The following is a 19,721-nucleotide window of genomic DNA, read 5'->3' on the forward strand; positions in this document are numbered from 1 at the left end:
TTTATTCAACAATACTGCGGGAAAAGCTTCAGCTGCAAGCTGAGGGTGTGGGGAGTGGGGGGATGGAAGAATGCGCTGGGGGTGTGCGGATTCTGCCTAAAATTGCGGCTACGATCGAACCCTCCTCCGTCAGCTGACTTGACTGTCACTGTACAGTCTCAATTTGAGTCGACACACGGATTTCACTTTTGAAAAGCAACGAAGACGAAAGATTCGTTTTGAGAAATGGATGAGAAAAAGGTAGCTCAGGAGACGAAGCAGCCTCGGGAAAGGAGGCAATCAACCCCACCCCACCGGCCTGTGCTTCCGGCCCCGACGCTCGGCGGAGCTCCCCGAGGCCGCTCCTCTGCGGAGCTCGCTCTCCCCACTGGACCCTAGTCCCGCAGCTACGCGGTTTCCGCACGGTTAAGCAGCACGGGCCGGGCGTCCGCAGCTTCGGAGAAAAGCCGCCGCCCCGGCTCCGCGCTGCGGCGTTACCTGTTAAGAAGCAGGGAGGCGGCGCTGAGACAGAGCAGCAGGAAGCAAAACAGCGGGTACTGGCGGCAGATCTCGCGTCCCACGTCCAGCCGCAGCCGCTGCTTCAGCTTCTCCCCCATCGTCCGCACCCAGGGCACCATCTCCGTAACTGCGAGGCCGAGGCTGCGCTACTAGCTAAGCCAGAGGTCAAGGCGAGCCCCCATTCACACCTCGCGTCCCCGCCCCACCAACTCGGCGGCGCACACACACAGCCGCCTACCGGCAGTCAGGCGCCGCAGGTTGCGGTCGCGTCCGGCTGGGCCCAGCCCCACGCCCAATACCACCCGCCGCGCGTGCGCGGCCGCCGTCCCCAGCCGACCAGATGAACGGCCGTAGAACGTGCCCGAAGTCGTCACCCAGCGCACGGCCTCTAGCGTCTCGCCGCTCCGCCCTCCTGGCCGAAGTAGCGCCCAGTCTTCCGTGGAAACTCTGACAACACTGGCGACCGGCCATTTCCGGAAATCAAAGGACAGCCCCAGGACCCGGTAACTGCCTGTATTGCGGAGGAGAGGGAAGGTTGTGGCGAGCCCGGAAGAAACTACAGCCTCCCGTAGCCGCCGGGCGCTGCCTGAGGGGCAACCGGAGCTCCTGGAGTCTGCTGGGAACTGTAGTCTTCGTGATACGAACCTGCACAGGGATGGAGCGGGTGGTAGCGCTTCCCCGACCCCGCAACGTTCCTCGCCTCACCGTACACTCGGTTCCGGGTCAGCGCAGGTCCGAGCTTTGCGTGACGCCTAAGGGAGAGGGGGATGGGAGGACGCCTTTGAGTCGGTATTTTAAAGGGGGCGTGTTGGGGGCTAGGTGGGTGGCGAGTAAAACAGCCCTAGAATAAAGAATACAACTCACCAGGCCGCCACCCCACCAACAAAAAATCTCTCTTGCGCGCTCACGGGCAAGGTAGAGCTCAATTCACGCCGGCTTCGGGAACCCAACCAAAATCCCAGTGCTTGGACGAGGCAGGTTGGCAGATTAGGTAAAATCCCTCTTATAGAGTCTCATGGGGTTTTCCCTTTACTAATTCATCACATTTCTAAATTTTTATTTCTGTATTGTCTGCTACAATGAGATGCAGGAAGACTATTAATACGCTAAAACTTACTTAGGCGGGGCACTAAGCACTTTAATTTGACCTTCATGCATTCACCCCATGGTGTAGGTACAGTGATATAGTTTCAATCATTATACAGGTAAATTACTGAGACAGAGGAACTTAGGATCATAAAACTAACAAAGCTGGGATTTGAACACGTTCTAAGGACAGAGCCTGCGCTGCGCCTGTCATCTCTCTTTCCTAGGATCTTACCCCTTCAAAGTAGGGAAAAAAATTTAATGGTGTATGTAGTTTCATGAATATTTTACCGTATTACAAAAACATGGATCTTTAATGATGCATTATTTTCCTTTATCAGAATGTACCATCCTTTGTTCCATTATTGCTAACCACTAAAGTCCACTGATACTACCATCCTTGATCATAAACCTATGCACATTTCTAATTATTTAGATTCAACTTTAATACAATTACTGGGTCAAAGGGTAAAAACAAATATTCTTGATAGTCAAACTGCTTTGCAAAATGGTGGTACCAATTCCACAGTGGTGTATAAAAGTAAACAATTTCACTGATCCTCACGATTAGGTATTGTCTAAATATCACAAATACACTTTTCCGTTTGTGGCTAAACCATTTAAAAGACTACAGTGTAACATCACAGGAAAGCTTACCACTTTTTAAAAATGTTTCTAGATACATATTTAAACATTTATTAATTTCACTTTGGCAGTTTTTAAGCGTCTTTGAATTCTGTTTATACTAAAATATATGAGGTGTATGTTGAGTGGATCTGCATGTATCAAGTGCCTCCTATGGACTTGAATGCTTTACACTTTTGTAAATTACTTTTTAAAAACCTAATCTCATGACAAATAATGTAAGTTATTAACTTGTCTGGTAAATTATGTTGCCTTTTATTCTGTTTAAAATTTTTGCTTCCTTTTAAAGCCTTGTTTTGAAATTACTCTTCAGCAAGAGCCAGTATATTTTAAAGACAAAATGTTTTGAGTTCTATTCAAATCAGACCTCACTACAATATCCAATTAAAAGACTTAATTCCCATCTGATTTCTTAGAGGCAATTAGAATAACTAGATAATAGACAATTTAAATTTCCAAATTGCTCTTATGATTAGAAAAGGAAAAACAACATAAAAAACTTCTGCCATAAGGAAATTCTTTATGGCAGAGAATTTCCACAACTAAAGCAAGAAATTTAAATTTTGTCGCTACGGATCTCATCTAAGGAAATAACCTTTATTTCATTAAATGTCTTTAGCCTATGGTGTAAAATCCACCTTTACACACACAGAGCTCGAACTTTTTCCCCAACCTTGTTAAGTTTTAAACTTTCAAGAGGTTATATGGAATATCCACAATCAACCCTGTTTCTGAAACTAGCTCTATCTCCTGCTAGCAACATGTTAGCAAGATTAACTTGATCTATCTCACTCCAACCTCAACTCTAAAACAGAGCTATCTTCATAAAATTGAGGGGGGAGCACTAAAATGCATGGAAAGTTGCAAAGTGCCTGTTAAATATCTTTGTACAATGTTAATACAAAAATTTTTTTTCAAATTTTATGGCTTTATGAACATGACAATGAGCTAAACCTGTTAGTTTTTATTTGGATTACAACAACCTAAAATGAAAATGACATATTAAATACCTGATGTCTAGGAAAACTGAGGTCCAGAAAGGCAGACTGCCTACGCTAAAGTTCTACATCTGCACTGTCCAATACAATAGTCAGAAGCCACATGTGGCCACTGAACACTTGAAATGTGGCTCATTAACTCGTGATGTGTTAAGTACCTATCAGATGTCAAAGACTTAGCATGAAAACTGTATTAATTGTAAATTAAAGTTAGTTTTAAGGCAATTACATATTAAATGTTTTAAGGCAATTACATATTAAATTTATACATATAAAATGTAATATATATAAATTACATATTAAATTACAATTAATTGCCTAAATGCATTTTTACTTTAATGTAGCTAGAAACCTTAAAATTACATATGTAGCTTGCATTATATTTCTACTACACAGTGCTGTTATAGACTCTGCTAGCTGTGGAGAGCCAGTACAATTAAATGTGTAAATTTTTTATAAACGCTGCAAAGGTCACATATGTGCTAGGTGTACACTGACAAAGTATAAAAAGTTTAAAATTTGATAATGCATTTAAAGGGCTCATAGACATTAAACTGCAATCCAGTAATATGTCCATTATTTTAATGAATATATTTATTGAATAGCAAGTAAGTGTAATAAGGCACTGTGCTAGATGTGGTGGCAGATAACAATTAATTTAGATGCATTTTTTTCTGACCTCCAAAGGCTTACAATCTAGTGAAGCAAACAAGTCACATAAAATGTTATAAAGGGCAGCAGTTTTATACATAAAGACTGTAATCTTTTTTTTTTTTTTTAATGACAGTTAATGGCAAAAGGGAAATTTTTAGCTATAAAGATCTGGAAAGGCCTGTGGGAAATAATGTGAGCAAATAGGACTTCTCTCTGTTTTCGCTTATAATTTTCAGAAGTCATGAAGTACTAGGCAAAGTTTCCAAAATGCTTCTACTTAATTTAACCTGATTCTCCCCACCACACCAGCAAAATGCTTTTCATGTTGGCACAAGAATTTTGCAAGGTAATGCTGAATACCTGAATTGCAGAAATTAGGCCTAAATTCTGATGACCCTGAATGGAAACCACATTTTAACGTGTTGAGGGTCATTATTTTTATGGCACAGGTATATCGGGAAGAGGATGGTACCCCTGGGAGCCATTTCAGTCCCTCCCTTACAGATGCCGCCTATCAAATGGCAGGGATTTTCAAAGCCCTGTTTTTCCCTTTTCTCAAATGATAATGGTTTATATTTCACCTTTTGTGGCATCCCTAATGTTATTTTTACAGCCTTAATTTTATGTTTCATAACACCCTCTTCTCCCCCACAACCTATCCCTACAGATCAACCTCTGGATAAAACACCTGTTAAAGAAGCCACTGAACTGCGTTCTTCAAAAAATGTTCCTTTCCTTGGTTTTCAAAGCAGGAACTTACTACAATGGAAAATATGTAATTCAAGGAAGAGGAACATTAATTTTTATGAGTGGAGGGTCTGAGATGTTCAAAATGCAGTTATTATTTTCACATTTAACCCTCTTTTATTTTTATAGCCATGAGGTAAAACCTCCATTTTGGGAAGATACAAAGAACAAACAACGTTATAGAGCCAGTGGCTCAACTACAGATACTCCCTGGGTAAAAGCCATGTTTTGATCATAAAATTCTGGATGGTCTCATTATCTTAGTACCAAAAAATTTAACCATTTCATATGTGTAGTCATTTTTCTAATTTATGATGAAATAGCCATCCTCTGAAGTCTCACTTTTGGAGAAGTAGGAAGTTATAATTTCAGAAAATGTAAATTAATAACTGCTTGGAAATTGAAAATATACTCACCTGTTGATGAATATTAAAGATTAGAAAAAGCACTTACAATCCAACATCATTCTCTTGTAGGCTTGTAGGCCAATGCTTTTGTTTCCTTTTAAAATTACCCCTTAAATAAATAAAACACTCCATCTTATTTCTGAACTGCAGACAGTGGTTTCCTTTCATTTAAAAAATGTTAACTATATATCCCTTCAAATGTTTAAATACAGATTTCAACTGACCTCACTAACTTCATAAAATATTTTGGAAAAACTTTGCAATCCTTCTTACCTCTCACAAGCTATTTCCCAAAACATAAAAATTAAAGCTCTTCGCTGTTGTCCTAAAAACTACCATCCAACCAGGCTTGGTTCAGAACTGCGAAAATCACTAATATTGGTACTTCAGCTCTTACTCTACTAGTAAGGGTTGCTCCCAAATAATTAAAATCAATTTTTACCTTCACTAAAAATAAACTTTTCCTCTTTTGGTAAGCTGATTCCAGAAAATAAACTCAATATATCTAAGTATAAATCTTGAATAATAATTTTGAAATTTTTTATTGTAAAATTTCTCATATATTCAAAGACAGTTACCATTTGAATTTTTCTTTAACTCACATGAACACAAGATTCTAAAACAGTCTGAAGTTTTAGCGTTATGGCCTATGGTCTTCTATTTTGTGAAACAATTCAAGATATATCCTTAAGTACTCAAGACAATTAAGAACTCTGCTGTCCCCAGATGTTCAAAGAACAGTTCTATCACTACCCAAAAAAAATGCTTATATATAAAAACATCAGCTTTCAGTTATTTCTTGTGGCTAAAAAGAAAGCTTTAAGAATGCTCACAGAAACACTGATGGCAGAACTAGAGCAATTTTTGTGGGGCATTTAAGTAGCTTCAGAGTTAAGACACCTATGACAAATACCTGTATCTAGATAGTCCCTTGCAAGTACTGAGTTTCCAGATGTTAACACAATTATTTTTAAACTGGTTTAAATCTATTTACTCTTCAGCCTCTGCCAAGTTCCATCGTGTTTTCTACCATGAAAAGCAACATGTGAAACTATTATTTACCATGGTAGAGGAAAGAAGATTGTAATTACCAGATACACACTGCCAAAAAATAAACTGTAAGGGTAGCAGTAATAATTTCAATGATTCTGAAGGTTCCTGCTATTGCAAAGCATAGAAATATCAGATTTTCAAATGACATATGTTTTTAAAACAGTGACTTTCAGCCTAGGCAACATGGTGAAACCTCTGTACATGAAAAAAACCAACAACAAAAATTAGGGGCCAAGCACAGTGGCGCATACCTGTAATCCCAGCATTTTGGGAGGCTGAGACCGGTAGATCACTTGAGGTCAGGAGTTCCAGACCAGTCTGAGCAACATGGTGAAACCTCATCTTTACTAAAAATACAAAAATTAGCCAAGCATGGTGGCGCGTACCTATAGTCCCAGCTACTCGAGAGGCTGAGGCAGGAGAATCGCTTGAACTCAGGAGGCAGAGGTTGCAGTGAGCTGAGATCATGCCACTGCACTCCAGCCTGGGCAACACAGCAAGACTCTGCCTCAAAAATAATAAAAATTAGCCGGGTGTGGTGGCACACACCTGTGGTCCCAGACTGAGATGGGAGGATCCCTTGAGCCCCAGAGGTGGAGGCTGCAGAGAGCCGAGACGGTGCCACTTCAACCCAGCCTGGGCAACAGAGCAAGACCTGTCTAAAAAACAATAAACTATATACTTTTGCTCCTGAAGTTATCTTTAAGCAGAGGTTGATAAATTTTTTGTATCACAAACCTATACCACAATAAAGGCTGGGCACAGTGGCGCATACCCATAATCACAGCACTTTAGAAGGCTGAGGCGAGCAGATCACCTGAGGTCAGGAGTTTGAGACTGGCCTGGCCAACATGGCAAAACCCTGTCTCTACTAAAAAATGTAAAAATTAGCTGGACGTGGTGGCACATGCCTGTAATCCCAACTACTCATGAGGCTGAGGTTGAAGACTAGCTTGAACCCAGGAGGTATAGGTTGCAGTCAGCCAAGATCGCACCATTGCACTCCAGCCTGGGTGACAAAGCGAGACTCCATCTCAAAAAAAATCAAAACCAAGAAAAGAAGAAAAATCAGCAAATAGCCTTATTTGTCCCCGGAAGGCAAAGCCAAGACTTTTATCTTAATGTTCTCCAAACTGTACTTATTCCTCAGGGATACGACGTTGGTAGTTCTAATGTGCCTATAGTAAGATGATTTTAACCTATTTTGGTTGAAGAAAATGGGGCAGAATTTAAGACATCAGAAACTGTGAGATGAGCCAAAGAAACACAAGGCAGGCAGTTTCTTTATAGACAGTATTAATGGAAGATAACACTAGAAGGATGAACTGGGGCCAAACCATAAAACTTTAAATAAATTACATATGTGGTTTGCATTTCATTTCTATTTGACAATACTGTTGTATACTCTGGAGCTAGATGTAGAGAACCAGTAAAATTAAATGTGCCACTTAAAAGTTTAACTTATTTATAAGGAGTTATGCCAGATCTGAACTTCCTAAAGGACTGGCAGGACTTGGACAGAGAGGACATTTCAGGCCTCTTCAAGTAAATCATCAAATGTGACTGGATATGAAATGAGAAATTAATGAGACAGTTGCTGATGGAGAAGAGCACTTGAATGTGTTCAGCAGACAGCTGAAATGCAAAACTGCACGTAACAGAGATCAAGCAAGCCCTGACACTAAAACAGGAGTCCACACAGATGTGATATGGGACTGTAATGTAGATGTGATCAAGGAAACAAGTATACAGAGAAAAAAGGAAAATAAAAACAAATAAGGATGGATGATGAAATAACCTGGCAAAGTGCCAAGATTTTTCAAGGTTAAGTAAATGTAATTAATGCCATAGGGGTTAAATCTTTAAAATAATGTAATTTTCATATGGGGACACTGGTATCCTGTGAACAACTCTTAAAAAGGGGGGAGGCCGGGCGCGGTGGCTCATGCCTGTAATCACAGCACCTTGGGAGGCCAAGGCGGGCAGGTGATCATCTGAGGCGGGAGTTCAAGACCAGCCTGGCCAATATGGTGAAACCTGGTTTCTATTTAAAATACAAAAAATTAGCCAGGCATGGTGGTTATAATCCCAGCTACTTGAGAGACTCACCTGAACCCGGGAAATGGAGGTTGCAGTGAGCCGAGATAGCGCCACTGCACTCCAGCCTCAACACAACAGAGCAAGACTCTGTCTCAAAAAAAAGGGGGGGGGGGGGAACCCACTTAAAAGAGGCATCATTCCAAAACCACCAAGCTCACTAGAAAAGGTGCACTAAAATGTTTTACTGATAATTAAATATGTGGGCTTTCAGCATGAAGACAGTTTACTTGGGCAGAGTCACTGGTAATCAGAACACCGATGCTATTTTGGACTATATGGTGGCCCTGTAATTGTTAGAGAACAATTATCAACATAAATAAAATCTAGGAGGTTAGTTTAGCAGTTAGACTGTTTTGTATTTCCTTATCAGGTTCATTCATCTATTAGCATTGAGAATTTTGACTAGAATTTCAAAACTAAGAAACATAGAATATATGAACACCTATTCTAAAACTTTTTAAAATTGTGTTACTACCACAAAGTAGATTCATGTATTAGCTAACATCTATGTGATTCGGGTTAACTCCCAATTCATGCATTAACATGGTAATTTAGGGAAGTTGGGAATAACTTGGAATAATGCTTTGTGAACTAATGAGGGCTTGATAGTTTTCCTCCTCAGAATCAGAATATAAGAATATACAGGCTTCAATGTTAGCTTCCTCAACTTCCAAGTGTCATATTTCAAAGAGCTATCACAAAAATAATGTACCAAATGTTCATACATCTAAGGAATTACAGGGTGAATTAAGTCTACTTTTTAATGCAACATTTATTATTTTGTGAAAATAAATCTCCACATAAAAGCATGAATAAAATAACGTCAAAAGTTCTCTAGGCAGAATTTTCCAAAAAACAAACAAAAAAAAAGACATGATCCTACAAATCCTATATTCATAGGATATGACTGAGACTGGAAAAATATCTTTTACAAGGAAACTCAGGCTCAGAGGTTAAATGTTTGTACATAGCTGCTTCCATCAAATGGCCCAATGACTAACAGATTTTCAATGTCTCATCTAGAACTGAAAAAATTACCTAAGTCATTGAAATGAGGAAACTACATTAATGCACAGACAGTATTTTACTTCACCAACCTATACCTTTGTAAATATATGTGGAAAATGAATATACAAGACAGATCAGGCTTGTTAGAATGGGAAAGCCATATGAATAAAAGACACGAGTATAAGAAATTAAGAGCATTTTATGTCCATAAATTTTAACTGAAAGATCCAAGTCTACTAAAGATGATTTATTTCCCTCTTTAGTTTCCTATTATGTGTGTATGTATCTATGAATGTATGTACATTTGTATGTGTGGCTGGCCAGATACTGTTACCACTGAAAAATCAGCCAAGATTAGGCTGGGCACATGGCTCACACCTGTAATCCCAGCACTTTAGAAGGCCAAGGCGGGCGGTGAAACCTCGTCTATACTAAAAATACAAAAATTAGCTGAGCTGTAGTCCCAGCTATTTGGGAGGCTGAGGTAGGAGAATCACTTGAACCCAGGAGGCAGAGGCTACAGTGACCCGAGATCTCACCATCGCACCCCAGCCTGTTGACAGAGTGAGACTCCGTCTCAAAAAAAAAAAAAATTTAGCCAAGATTGTTGGTACCAGTAACCCTGCAAGTCAGTTTCTTCCTTGGAATCAGTCAATATTTAATATCACAAAACCTAATTAAGAACTGTTTTGATATCTTGAAGCCAAAGTGACTCAAGAAGTTTGACTCCCTTTATGGAGAAAATCAGACTCCCTAATCACTGAGTTGACAGAAGTATAGAGTATATTCCAGAAGTAAATTAACCTGGACTCTCATCAAACCCCAGAACATCAAATCTGAAAGGTAGGTTTGAGATCCCTGCCACAGTAAGAAATGACATTGCATTACCTGCCGAAAATTTTGCCTTGCTGAAAATAAGACAGAAAGGCAAACTGTTAAACAGAATGGGGAAAAAGAAATTCTCAATGGTTTAGTTTTAAATGTTCAGAAACTAAATGCGAAAACATTTTCTGAACCTATTTCCATAAAGGCCTTTCAGGCCAGGTGCAGTGGCTCACACCTGTAACCCCAGCACACTGGGAGGCAAGGTGGGAGGATCCCTTGAGCCCAGTTCAAGACCAGCCTCAGCAACATAGGGAGACCTCATCTCTCCAAAAAATAAAAAAATTGGCCGGGCACGATGGCTCACACCTATAATCCCAGCACTTTGGGAGGCTGAGGAGGGCAGATCACCTGAGGTCAGGAGTTCAAGACCAGCCTGGCCAACATGGTGAAACCCCATCTCTACTAAAAATACATAAATTAGCTGGGCGTGGTTGGCGGGCACCTGTAATCCCAGCTACTCAGGAGGCTGAGTTGGGAGAATCACTTGAACTCAGGAGGCGGAGGTTGCAGTGAGCCAAGATCACGCCATTACGCTCCAGCCTAGGCAACAAGAGCGTCTCAAAAAAAAAAAAAAAAAAAAAAAAGGCCAGGCATTGTGGCACACATCCATGGTCCCAGCTATTTAGGAGGCTGAGGTGGGAGGAGTGCTTGAGCTGGGGAGGTTAAGGCTGCAGTGAGCCATGATTGCACCACTGCACTCCAGCCTGGGCAACAGAGACCCTGTCTCAAAAACAACATAACAAAACAAAAAAGGTCTTCCAAAATAATATGCTTTTCCCAATTAAGAATGTCACTAAATTTGCATCCTTAGTCACAAAATGTCTTCTATGTACCCGTTCTCTTCCCAAGTAAGACTTACTGACTTTTCCAAGACAATATATTTTAAATGAGCAGCGATATGGAAGTGATAATACAGATTAAGACTTCTCCTAATTCAGAAGATGCACCATGCTACTGTGTTTTATTACCAGTTCTATTTTAAAACTAGCACCTTTTATACTAAATTGCACAATTCAGATACAAAAGATAAATTCATATTCCTTCATACAAAAGATGAAGAAATGAGGCTCATATTAATTTTGCTACAAACAGCAGGAGCCAATTTCCATGGGAGGGATGAGTGGGAAGGAAAAAGCAAGACCTCCTAGTTTGCAGGAGTGAAAGGGCTGAGACTTGACAGGTAAAATTGCTTTTAGGGTCTACCTCCCTCTCAAAGGGAGTAACCTTGAGAGGGGTCAGAACTCCTGCAATTGAAAACTCTTCTGACACTGGAGAGGGTACCCTACTTGCCTCAATGCTCCCACGAAAGCTAAAAATAAAGACTATTAGTCCTCATTTTCTCACACACACAGAACTTGCAGTAAGCCACCTCAGTAGACGACACCAGTTTTCCTAATTTCCTTATTTGATAAATATGAATAAAGAATCACCAAACATCTAAGGAAATCAGAAGCACAAAGAGAAAACTGATGTGAAGTAATATTTCAATGCATCATATAAGAAAGTGGTAACTTTTAAATTTCTAGCATTCAAGAGTGAGCAAGACTATGCATATATAAAATAAACTGCTGTGATGGACAAGGATGGGTAAGTACATTATATATGTTGTTTTGCCTCTTTAGTCTAGAGGCAAGTATAAGGTAATCAGTTTTAAAGTATTATAATCCTGATAGTAAGAAAGGAAGGATACCTAACAGCAAGTGGAAAATGAAGGAAAACTACTCAGTGTACTATTTACTTATGAGAAACAGAGATTCTAAAATTCATAAGTAGAGGCTTAAGTGTATTTCAAGTAACCAAGAGACCAGGCACAGCGGCTCATGCCTATAATTGCAGCACTTTGGGAGCCTGAGGCAGGAGGACTGACTGCTTGAGCCCGGAGTTTGAGGCTGCAGTGAGCTATAACAGTGCTGTAGACTTCCAGCCTGGATAACAGAGCAAGACCTCTTTTTTTTTTTTTTTTTTTTTTTGAGACGGAGTCTCACTCTTGTCACCCAGACTGCAGTGCAGTGGCACGATCTCGGCTCACTGACCTCCGCCTCCAGGGTTCACGCGATTCTCCTGACTCTCCAGACTTTTTTTTTTATTACTATTTTTAGTAGAGACAGGGTTTCACTATATTGGTCAGGTGCCAGGTTGGTCTCAAACTCCTGACCTCAGGTGATCTGTCCACCTGGGCCTCCCAAAGTGCTGGGATTACAGGCATGAGCCACCACGCCCGGCCAACCATCTCTTTAAAAAAATTAAATAAATTTTAAGAGAACTAAAGGGAGGAGATATCTGGGAGTGGACTCCACGGACAGGTCCTTCTAGATTTCAAAAAAAGATCAAGTTAAAACATCAACTAAGCATAAACATAAATACCACTTTTACTCACACTACTGATATTAGGAGGTATATATAGTATAGTGAAATAATGCCTTAAATTCAGAGCCTTACTATTCAGGTTATTGAATTTCAGCTACCTATCAATTGGTAGGTAAATATAAGGTTATTCATATATATGTAACCATTTCTCAAGTTATTTTAAGATACAGTAAGCAATATACACTACCCTCAGAAATAGCTGCTTTCGACACCTCATTTTTAGTTATCTAGGCTTCATGCTTTTTCTCAAGTATCATTATTCCCTTCATTATTCCCTCACCTTCAAATTGCTATGCAAAAGAACCTTATAAAAACTTTAGACTCAAAACCAACCAGACCCTCATTAGCAAAAGAGTTCCATCTTGAAGTACCCCCTCCTCATCTCATAAAGAACTTATAGACAGGGGGCTTGTAGATTGATACTGTCTTGTTCAGCAGCACAGATTAAACTACATATCAGCATAAAGGAAAACTGATGCACTGGATTTTGTTAAGTTCACTGCTAAAGATGCCTTATGAGCACCCTTTTCTTAATTTCAAATAAGGAAAACAGTCACACACAGGGTTAACATATAAAAAAAGGTCAATAAGTCACAAGGCCAACTGTTCCCTTAACTCAAGACAATACTTTTTTAAAATGTCACGTTGATAATTTAAATGTGGATCTTCATCTTAATCATTAGCACTTTGTGATCATTTTTAAAAGCTTTCTATGCAGTAAATAAATGATTCGAAATATTTGATTCCCTTTTTCAAGTTCTCATATCACAAGCCTAATTTGGCAAATAAACTAAACTTCCACCCAACTGAACAACATTTTGAGTATTTTTAAATGCCTGCCTACTCAGATTTCCCTGCCCTTCGAGGAGCTTCCATTCTAAAAGGAAGTAAAATAAATCAAAGAAATTTACCATGAAATGTACTAGTAATTTAAACAGACTAATCGATACACAGTAAGCAAAAAAGGGAAAAACAATACTAACTGCAGTATCTGCTTGCTGTGCCCCTTTGTTGATCCTCTCCCAAATGCTAAATAAATCTCCAGGAAACCAGAGATCAACTAAGATTTGTTACATGACAATTTTAAAATAAAGGCTTTTCGTCTTTTAATTCCATGTTTATCTGTACCTGAAGTTAGGCAGGAAACCAAAAGGCAACAGAACCTGTCTTTAGTACTGTTAAATAACTCCTAAGAACTTAATTTCTGCAAATTTATGTGAATTTTTACTATTTCAAGGGAAAAAGCAAAGGAGGTAGAAGTATGAACCAAAATTGCCCAAACTACACTGTATTACATATACATGGGGCTCCAGAGTGGAAATGTAAAGTGTATTCTGTCATTTTTATAGATGACTGTTAATATTGTTTATTTCTGGTTTTCCTCTAAGTATATTCCAAATATTAAATAAAACTGAGAAATACAATTTGTACATATGCTTTTCTAATTTTTCATCACATGTTAAACTTAAAGCAACTGTGAAGGCCTAATTCCTGGGTCTTCCAATTAAAGCAACCAATATAAATACTGACATATTAAAGATATTCTCTTAAAAATGACATCATAAGGGTTTTAGTATACAGATGCACCTAGCTTTAGCAATTTTGTGTTTAAATGATGCAGTACTCTTGTTACACAAATTCCATGTTATTCAAATTTCAATTTAAGGTTAACACCATTAAATGAGCTATAACATGTATGTTGAAACTCTTCTTGTATATCATGGTGTTTCTATAGTTACAAGACCTAATTTTACCATATGGAACCTACAAAACTCTTTAACAGATTTATTATTGTCAGCAAGCCCTGGTCTTATTCTTTAATCTGTGGTAACAACTTTTCCACACCAAATACTTTGTCCTTCTGCCCTGAAAACTCAAAAACTGCCCATCAAAAATGATATAAAATGCCAACTCCCTTAGGTTTCCTAAAATTCTCTCCAAAACAAGTTGAGTTTGTGTAACAACAATCTCCTTTTCAGAATAAAGCTGAAAGCCTAACAAAAGGCAAGAAATGACAATTCATAAACATTACAGATAACCTTTATAACTCCTTTCTAGATTAGAACTTGTTGTAAGCCACTTTACAGACAAAGTAGAAAATCAGACAATTAAGTTTACAGTATATTATCCTAAAATAACCTTATTTTGACCCCATTGTCTTAGAAACCCATTTTAGGAAGCTATAACACTTGGAGACACTAATTTCCAAAATGGTTTATTAGGACTTCTCCCACACTCAAAGTCAAACTTCCAGGACTGTTCTGAAATGATGAAAGCTTGTTTTCGATAATCAATATAAATGTTAATCCAAAATAGAAACTAAACCCTGCACTAAGTGACCTAAAGAATCTTGTCCTGATGGAAGTGGCCAAAACTGCTCATTCCCCAACCAAGAAATCCTACGAGTATAAGCCAAAACCCACAAATATATTGACAAGTCCCCGATTCTTTCCAAATTATCACTATCTTTATCAAATCCAATGGTAAGTATGTGACAACAGAATGTTTCCATCAAAAATTAAGACCAGCCTAATGAATTTATTCTATTCATCTTCCAGTAATGTGATTGCAACTGAGGATATCTTGGGGAATTTTTCACTATTGACTAGTTACTTCGAATGTATGGATAATCAAAGTGCGACAGACCTCTAAAGATTCCAAGTGTCTACTTAAAAGCTGTTAAGTGAAAAGTGATGAAATGGAGGACACCCACAATAATTCTTGGACTCCTGGAGATCCTAAGACATGCTACAAAAATAGGTCTTTATTCTTAGGAAAATATAGTCAGAGCTAGCTTCCTTATGCTATACATAAAATCTTAACATCAGAGGCAGTACAGATAGTACAGATAGTTTTTGAACTGATCTCCAAACAAGCACAAAACCACTACGTTGAAAAGAACAGGTAATTTGAGGTTTTTGGCAAAAGACAGTACTTCACACATCTAATCCAAATCAAAGGGCCTGCAGACAGTTTTCAGTGAGATGAAAGGAATGAAATAAATATAAATTCTACGGATAAATAAATGTAAAAGACAATTTAAATAAGCTAACAGAACTAATTTTTTTAAATAAAAATACTAGTCAGGTACAAGCTTTTGTTTCTCAATGCCAGACTTCTAAATATTTACCAGACTACTGTTAACATTAAAAACCTAACCTTTGACCCAGAGCGTTAGTAATAATACTGGTTTGCATCTGCACAATTTTGAAACTGAATGCTTCTGGTCCTGAAGAATATTTTAGGTGTATTACTGAAGGCAGACTGTGGTGCTAATTTAAGTCTTAAATACTTTTAAAAAGTGACAGACCCCAAAAGTCCATCTAGTAATTTGCTAGTTAAAAAATGCCTGTGAGCACTGCTTCATAATTAGCATCTTAAGAAAGTAGTGGCATGCCCTATTGAGTGGTATGATCACTGAGTAATTAATACACCTTAAAACAATATCCCCACAGGTCTGTTTCTTTTATGTATTTGTCAGTTAAGTTCTTTAGTCATTAATTTTACACCCACCAGTGAATTCCTACGGCCAAATGAAAATTTTGTGGTATACACAGAGAGAAAATGATCATGGTGGGTATTCCTGTAAGTTTTACGAACTTGAGAAGTTTTAGCACCCTCTCCTAAATGCATGAAGCCCTTCTATTTAATTTCTCCCCTTAAAATAGAGACTACGTATGATACTCTGCAATAATATGGGATCTTTTGCTATGTTTCTGACAACTTTTGGCTTCACAAAAAAGCTATTCCAAATGTATCAATTTTGCCTATCTAGCTTGATGTTCATTCTATTCTTTAAAAACTTTTATATACAGTAACTCAGATCACCACCCCATCAATCCATTTCTATGCTGTTCCTATTTTATCATGAGGAAACTACATTTTAAGTCAGATTTGCAGTAACTGGTAGAAAAGTTTCTTAAGCTAAAATTGCAATCATGAGTGTACAACAGTTTTGTGTGTGCGCAATTTTCCCTTCATTTTTAACATCTGATTCAGTTGCAATGGCCAAAAACCTTCCACAAAAAGCATGCTTGGGAGAATATATCTAACAAAATTTTCTCACAAAGCAACTTTCTGAAAACTGATAAACTAAATTTGTGATCACTTTTGATTGCCAAGTAGTCTGCAGAAACAAAATCTTGCGTCTGTTTTGGTTAGATAACTTAAGTTTTCTTTTTAACAATCAGAATGCTTTAAGAATACATTTTTTACCCCAAGGAAGGGACTTGACTCTTGGATTTAAGACCCTTTCCTTGACAATATATACAAAATTTCTTTGACTTATCACTGTCCATTCTTTGAAGCTGTCAAAGCCAAGAACCCATAAACAAATCACAAATAGCAATAACCTACATTAGTTAACATTCCCCCTTTAACATGTTGACATTTTTACTAAAGGATTAGTTATTTTTGCATTTCCATTTCTCATATCCCATGACATTCCATATAAATTGCATTATTGCTTTATAGGCCACACAACATTCAAAAGTATGTTTATATGCATTGCCTGTTTTCCTTGATCTGATAAGACTTTGATACTGATTTTACTACAGAAATTTAAGTTTGAAAATACCACAGTTAGTATTTCTTCTCAGAACGTTAATTGTTCACATCACTAATCACTACATGCATATTTAGCTCTGATTATATTGCTCAAAAACTGCACCCATTATCAGAACAGTGCAAATGATATTTAATTTTAAAAGTAATTATAATGGCTTGAATTCAAAGTCATTCAAATGAACACTGTCAAGTAATTTCACTTGATGTGTATATATTTCATCACCACTGTTTACATTACCCTTCTTTAAGTATAACCATCAATTCTTCACAATTTCTTTTTATCAGTTTCCCTCCCAAGTCCCCAAACTAAGAATGCCAAATAGTCTTGAAAACCAAGAGCTCCATATTTTAATGTTTTCTTGAGAACACATTTGTGAACTCACAAAAGTGTTCATCTCTCAACTTTGACAATGCAGTTCTTACTTTAAGTAAAACAAACCTGTCCTAAAACCCCAACAAATAATTCTGAGAATTAACTTAAACACCTTGACAGTGTCCCTTAAAAATGCTATGACAGTAAAGTGCCAATAGGCATGGCAATGACCTCTTAGATGGGATCATTTAACTCCTCGGAACTGGGAAATGCCAGCACCAAGGATTACACTGAGATTCAATTTTACTGAAGGCTACATTTAGTTTACCCACTTTCCACAACCTATTATATTCATTATGTTAGAATGAAATGTAAATGTTTTGTGTAGCCCTCAAACTTACACTAAGTTTTGAGAGAGATGTACTTTAAAAAAGCACGGGGTAATATATAAAATCAGTGGCAGAAAGTTTCATTAAGCACCAGGAACTAATTTTTGTCACCCCATACTCATTTTGTAGGTAAGTTTCAATAACCGGCAAGGCACATTTACATATATTCCAATGAATACTTATTGACAAATTTTAAATTACACTCTATGTCCCAGCTATCCCAGTAACTGACATACAACATACTAAAATGATTTATTTAGATAACAAAAAACCAATTAATGTGAAACATACAGGCTATTGGCAACCACTATTCTAAAATTATGTAAGTACAAATAAACATATTGAAATGTGTGCAATTCTAAGTTTTTAAACCAGAAGATTTCTACACTAACACACATTTATATTAATGACACATAAAAAAAATAAAAACTTTATTACAAAAATAAGTTACACTCGCCTCCAGCTTACAGTATAAAACAATTTTATTTGCAGGAATGCAAAATGATTGTTTGCCATGAGCATTTTGAACATATGACATGTCTAATTTTCTTGTTATATTTGCATTTACTGGGGAACTGGTGTGTATAAAACCTTAATTAAGTATAAGCTCTGATCTTCATCGTGGTGCCTATTGGGTATGTGATATAACTGCAGTATCCCTTTGGGGAAGGGGAGAGGGGATTTCTTTACACCAAGTCCTAATGAAACTATAATTTTCACTTTTTACTTTAAGCTATCAACTCAGGACTTGGCAAAAAAATTTTTGAGGGTGATTCAATAGAGGATGCTTCACCACTGAACACTCACTGTCATCAAGGTGCTTTAGAAAATTAAAAACATAGCACAAATGATTGTACTCTACTCTACAAGTTATCATGACCTGCATAAGAAATGGAAAGCTGATTCACAGGTTTACAGTGATCAGCAGTAAGAAATGCACTAATGAAACATACCTTTTACCTAAAAAGCTAAACTACAGCCATATACTAATTTCTATGATTTATGAAAAAACTTCAAAATATCCAAATGTCAGGCTTCGCTGTACAATTGTCAGTTTTAGTCTGACTTTTTATAAAGGGACACTGCAGTATTTAGTACAAGTTCGGATGCACTTTTTTGAACATCTGATGTCTTACAAAAGTAACATCTTGCTAAACTATTATACATCCAAATAACTACAATATCTGAAGAAGCAAGGCTGCTTTTTCAGCCACAAAATACGACAAAAGCAAGGCCTGTTATGATGGTCATGAGGAAGTCTTACAAGCCTCTGAAACTAAAGGCAACTAAGAATGTTACATTTGGTATATTAAAATCTTACCCTCATATCATATTTAACAAGCCTTGCTTTTATCTACAAAGATTTTCTATGTACAGTACAGACAGGGTATAGTTCAATCCTCTGCTACTGAGGTAGTTAACCAACCCTTTTAAAAAGGTTCTGAAAAGAACCACTATCTGGAATGCCTGACTAACCAGCTCTGATGATTACACCTGAAACTGCATATCTGAACACAATTCAAAAGTGATTACTATAAAAAAGATATAGACAATCATGATTAACCTTGGTGAGCAGAAATAAAATTTAAGGATACCATCAGTGGCATTCATCTATACCACTGCAATAAAATTTAAATGCACAAATTCAAGAGAATATTTCAAAATACCACTGTTGGGATCCTTAATTTAAAAAAGGGGAAAAATCTACTTAGAGCAGATTTTTAAAAGAACTTTATTCTTTATTAAGATACCATGCTAGGAGTTATGAAGGATTTCTGTTGGAACACATTTTGAAAATAGAGTAGCTTTAGTTTAATAACTTGCACTGCAGAGAAAATTGTTAAAGAAATTCATATCAAAGTCCAAGTATTAGTTCAATGTCCCGTATTTGATTCCATGATCTTCATAGGAAGGTCTTCTGCAATAGAATATGCTCCTATACAGCCGAGATATTTAAGGTTGCTTGATTTCCTTACCATTACTCCACTGCAAGCTTCTGGTGTAA

At 37.7% G+C, this 19,721-nt stretch overlaps 2 protein-coding genes across 19 annotated transcripts in view; both read right to left on the reverse strand.

Moving 5' to 3' along the window:
• The window catches only part of SNX14 (sorting nexin 14), a 101,057-nt gene extending 99,839 nt beyond the window's left edge, over positions 1-1,218 (reverse strand). For 6 of the 14 annotated variants that reach the window (XM_030928777.1, XM_030928784.1, XM_030928789.1 and 3 more), the window contains exon 1: positions 737-1,061. In XM_030928777.1, coding sequence (XP_030784637.1) covers positions 737-969 — 233 coding nt within the window. In that variant the 5' untranslated portion in view covers positions 970-1,061. Of the gene's footprint in view, positions 1-477; positions 1,062-1,143 lie in introns of those variants that run through there. The other 8 variants (XM_010383970.2, XM_030928782.1, XM_030928780.1 and 5 more) reach the window with 4 other exon arrangements.
• Positions 1,219-15,192: 13,974 nt separating this feature from the next.
• Positions 15,193-19,721, reverse strand: part of SYNCRIP (synaptotagmin binding cytoplasmic RNA interacting protein) — a 34,170-nt gene continuing 29,641 nt past the window's right edge. For 4 of the 5 annotated variants that reach the window (XM_010383979.2, XM_010383976.2, XM_010383974.2 and 1 more), the window contains one exon: positions 15,195-19,721. This exon is cut by the window's right edge. The gene's annotated coding sequence lies outside the window, so the exon portion shown is untranslated. The other variant, XM_010383975.2, reaches the window with a different exon arrangement.

This window comes from Rhinopithecus roxellana, chromosome 4 (assembly GCF_007565055.1).
Source record: "Rhinopithecus roxellana isolate Shanxi Qingling chromosome 4, ASM756505v1, whole genome shotgun sequence".
NCBI classification, from domain to species: domain Eukaryota; kingdom Metazoa; phylum Chordata; class Mammalia; order Primates; family Cercopithecidae; genus Rhinopithecus; species Rhinopithecus roxellana.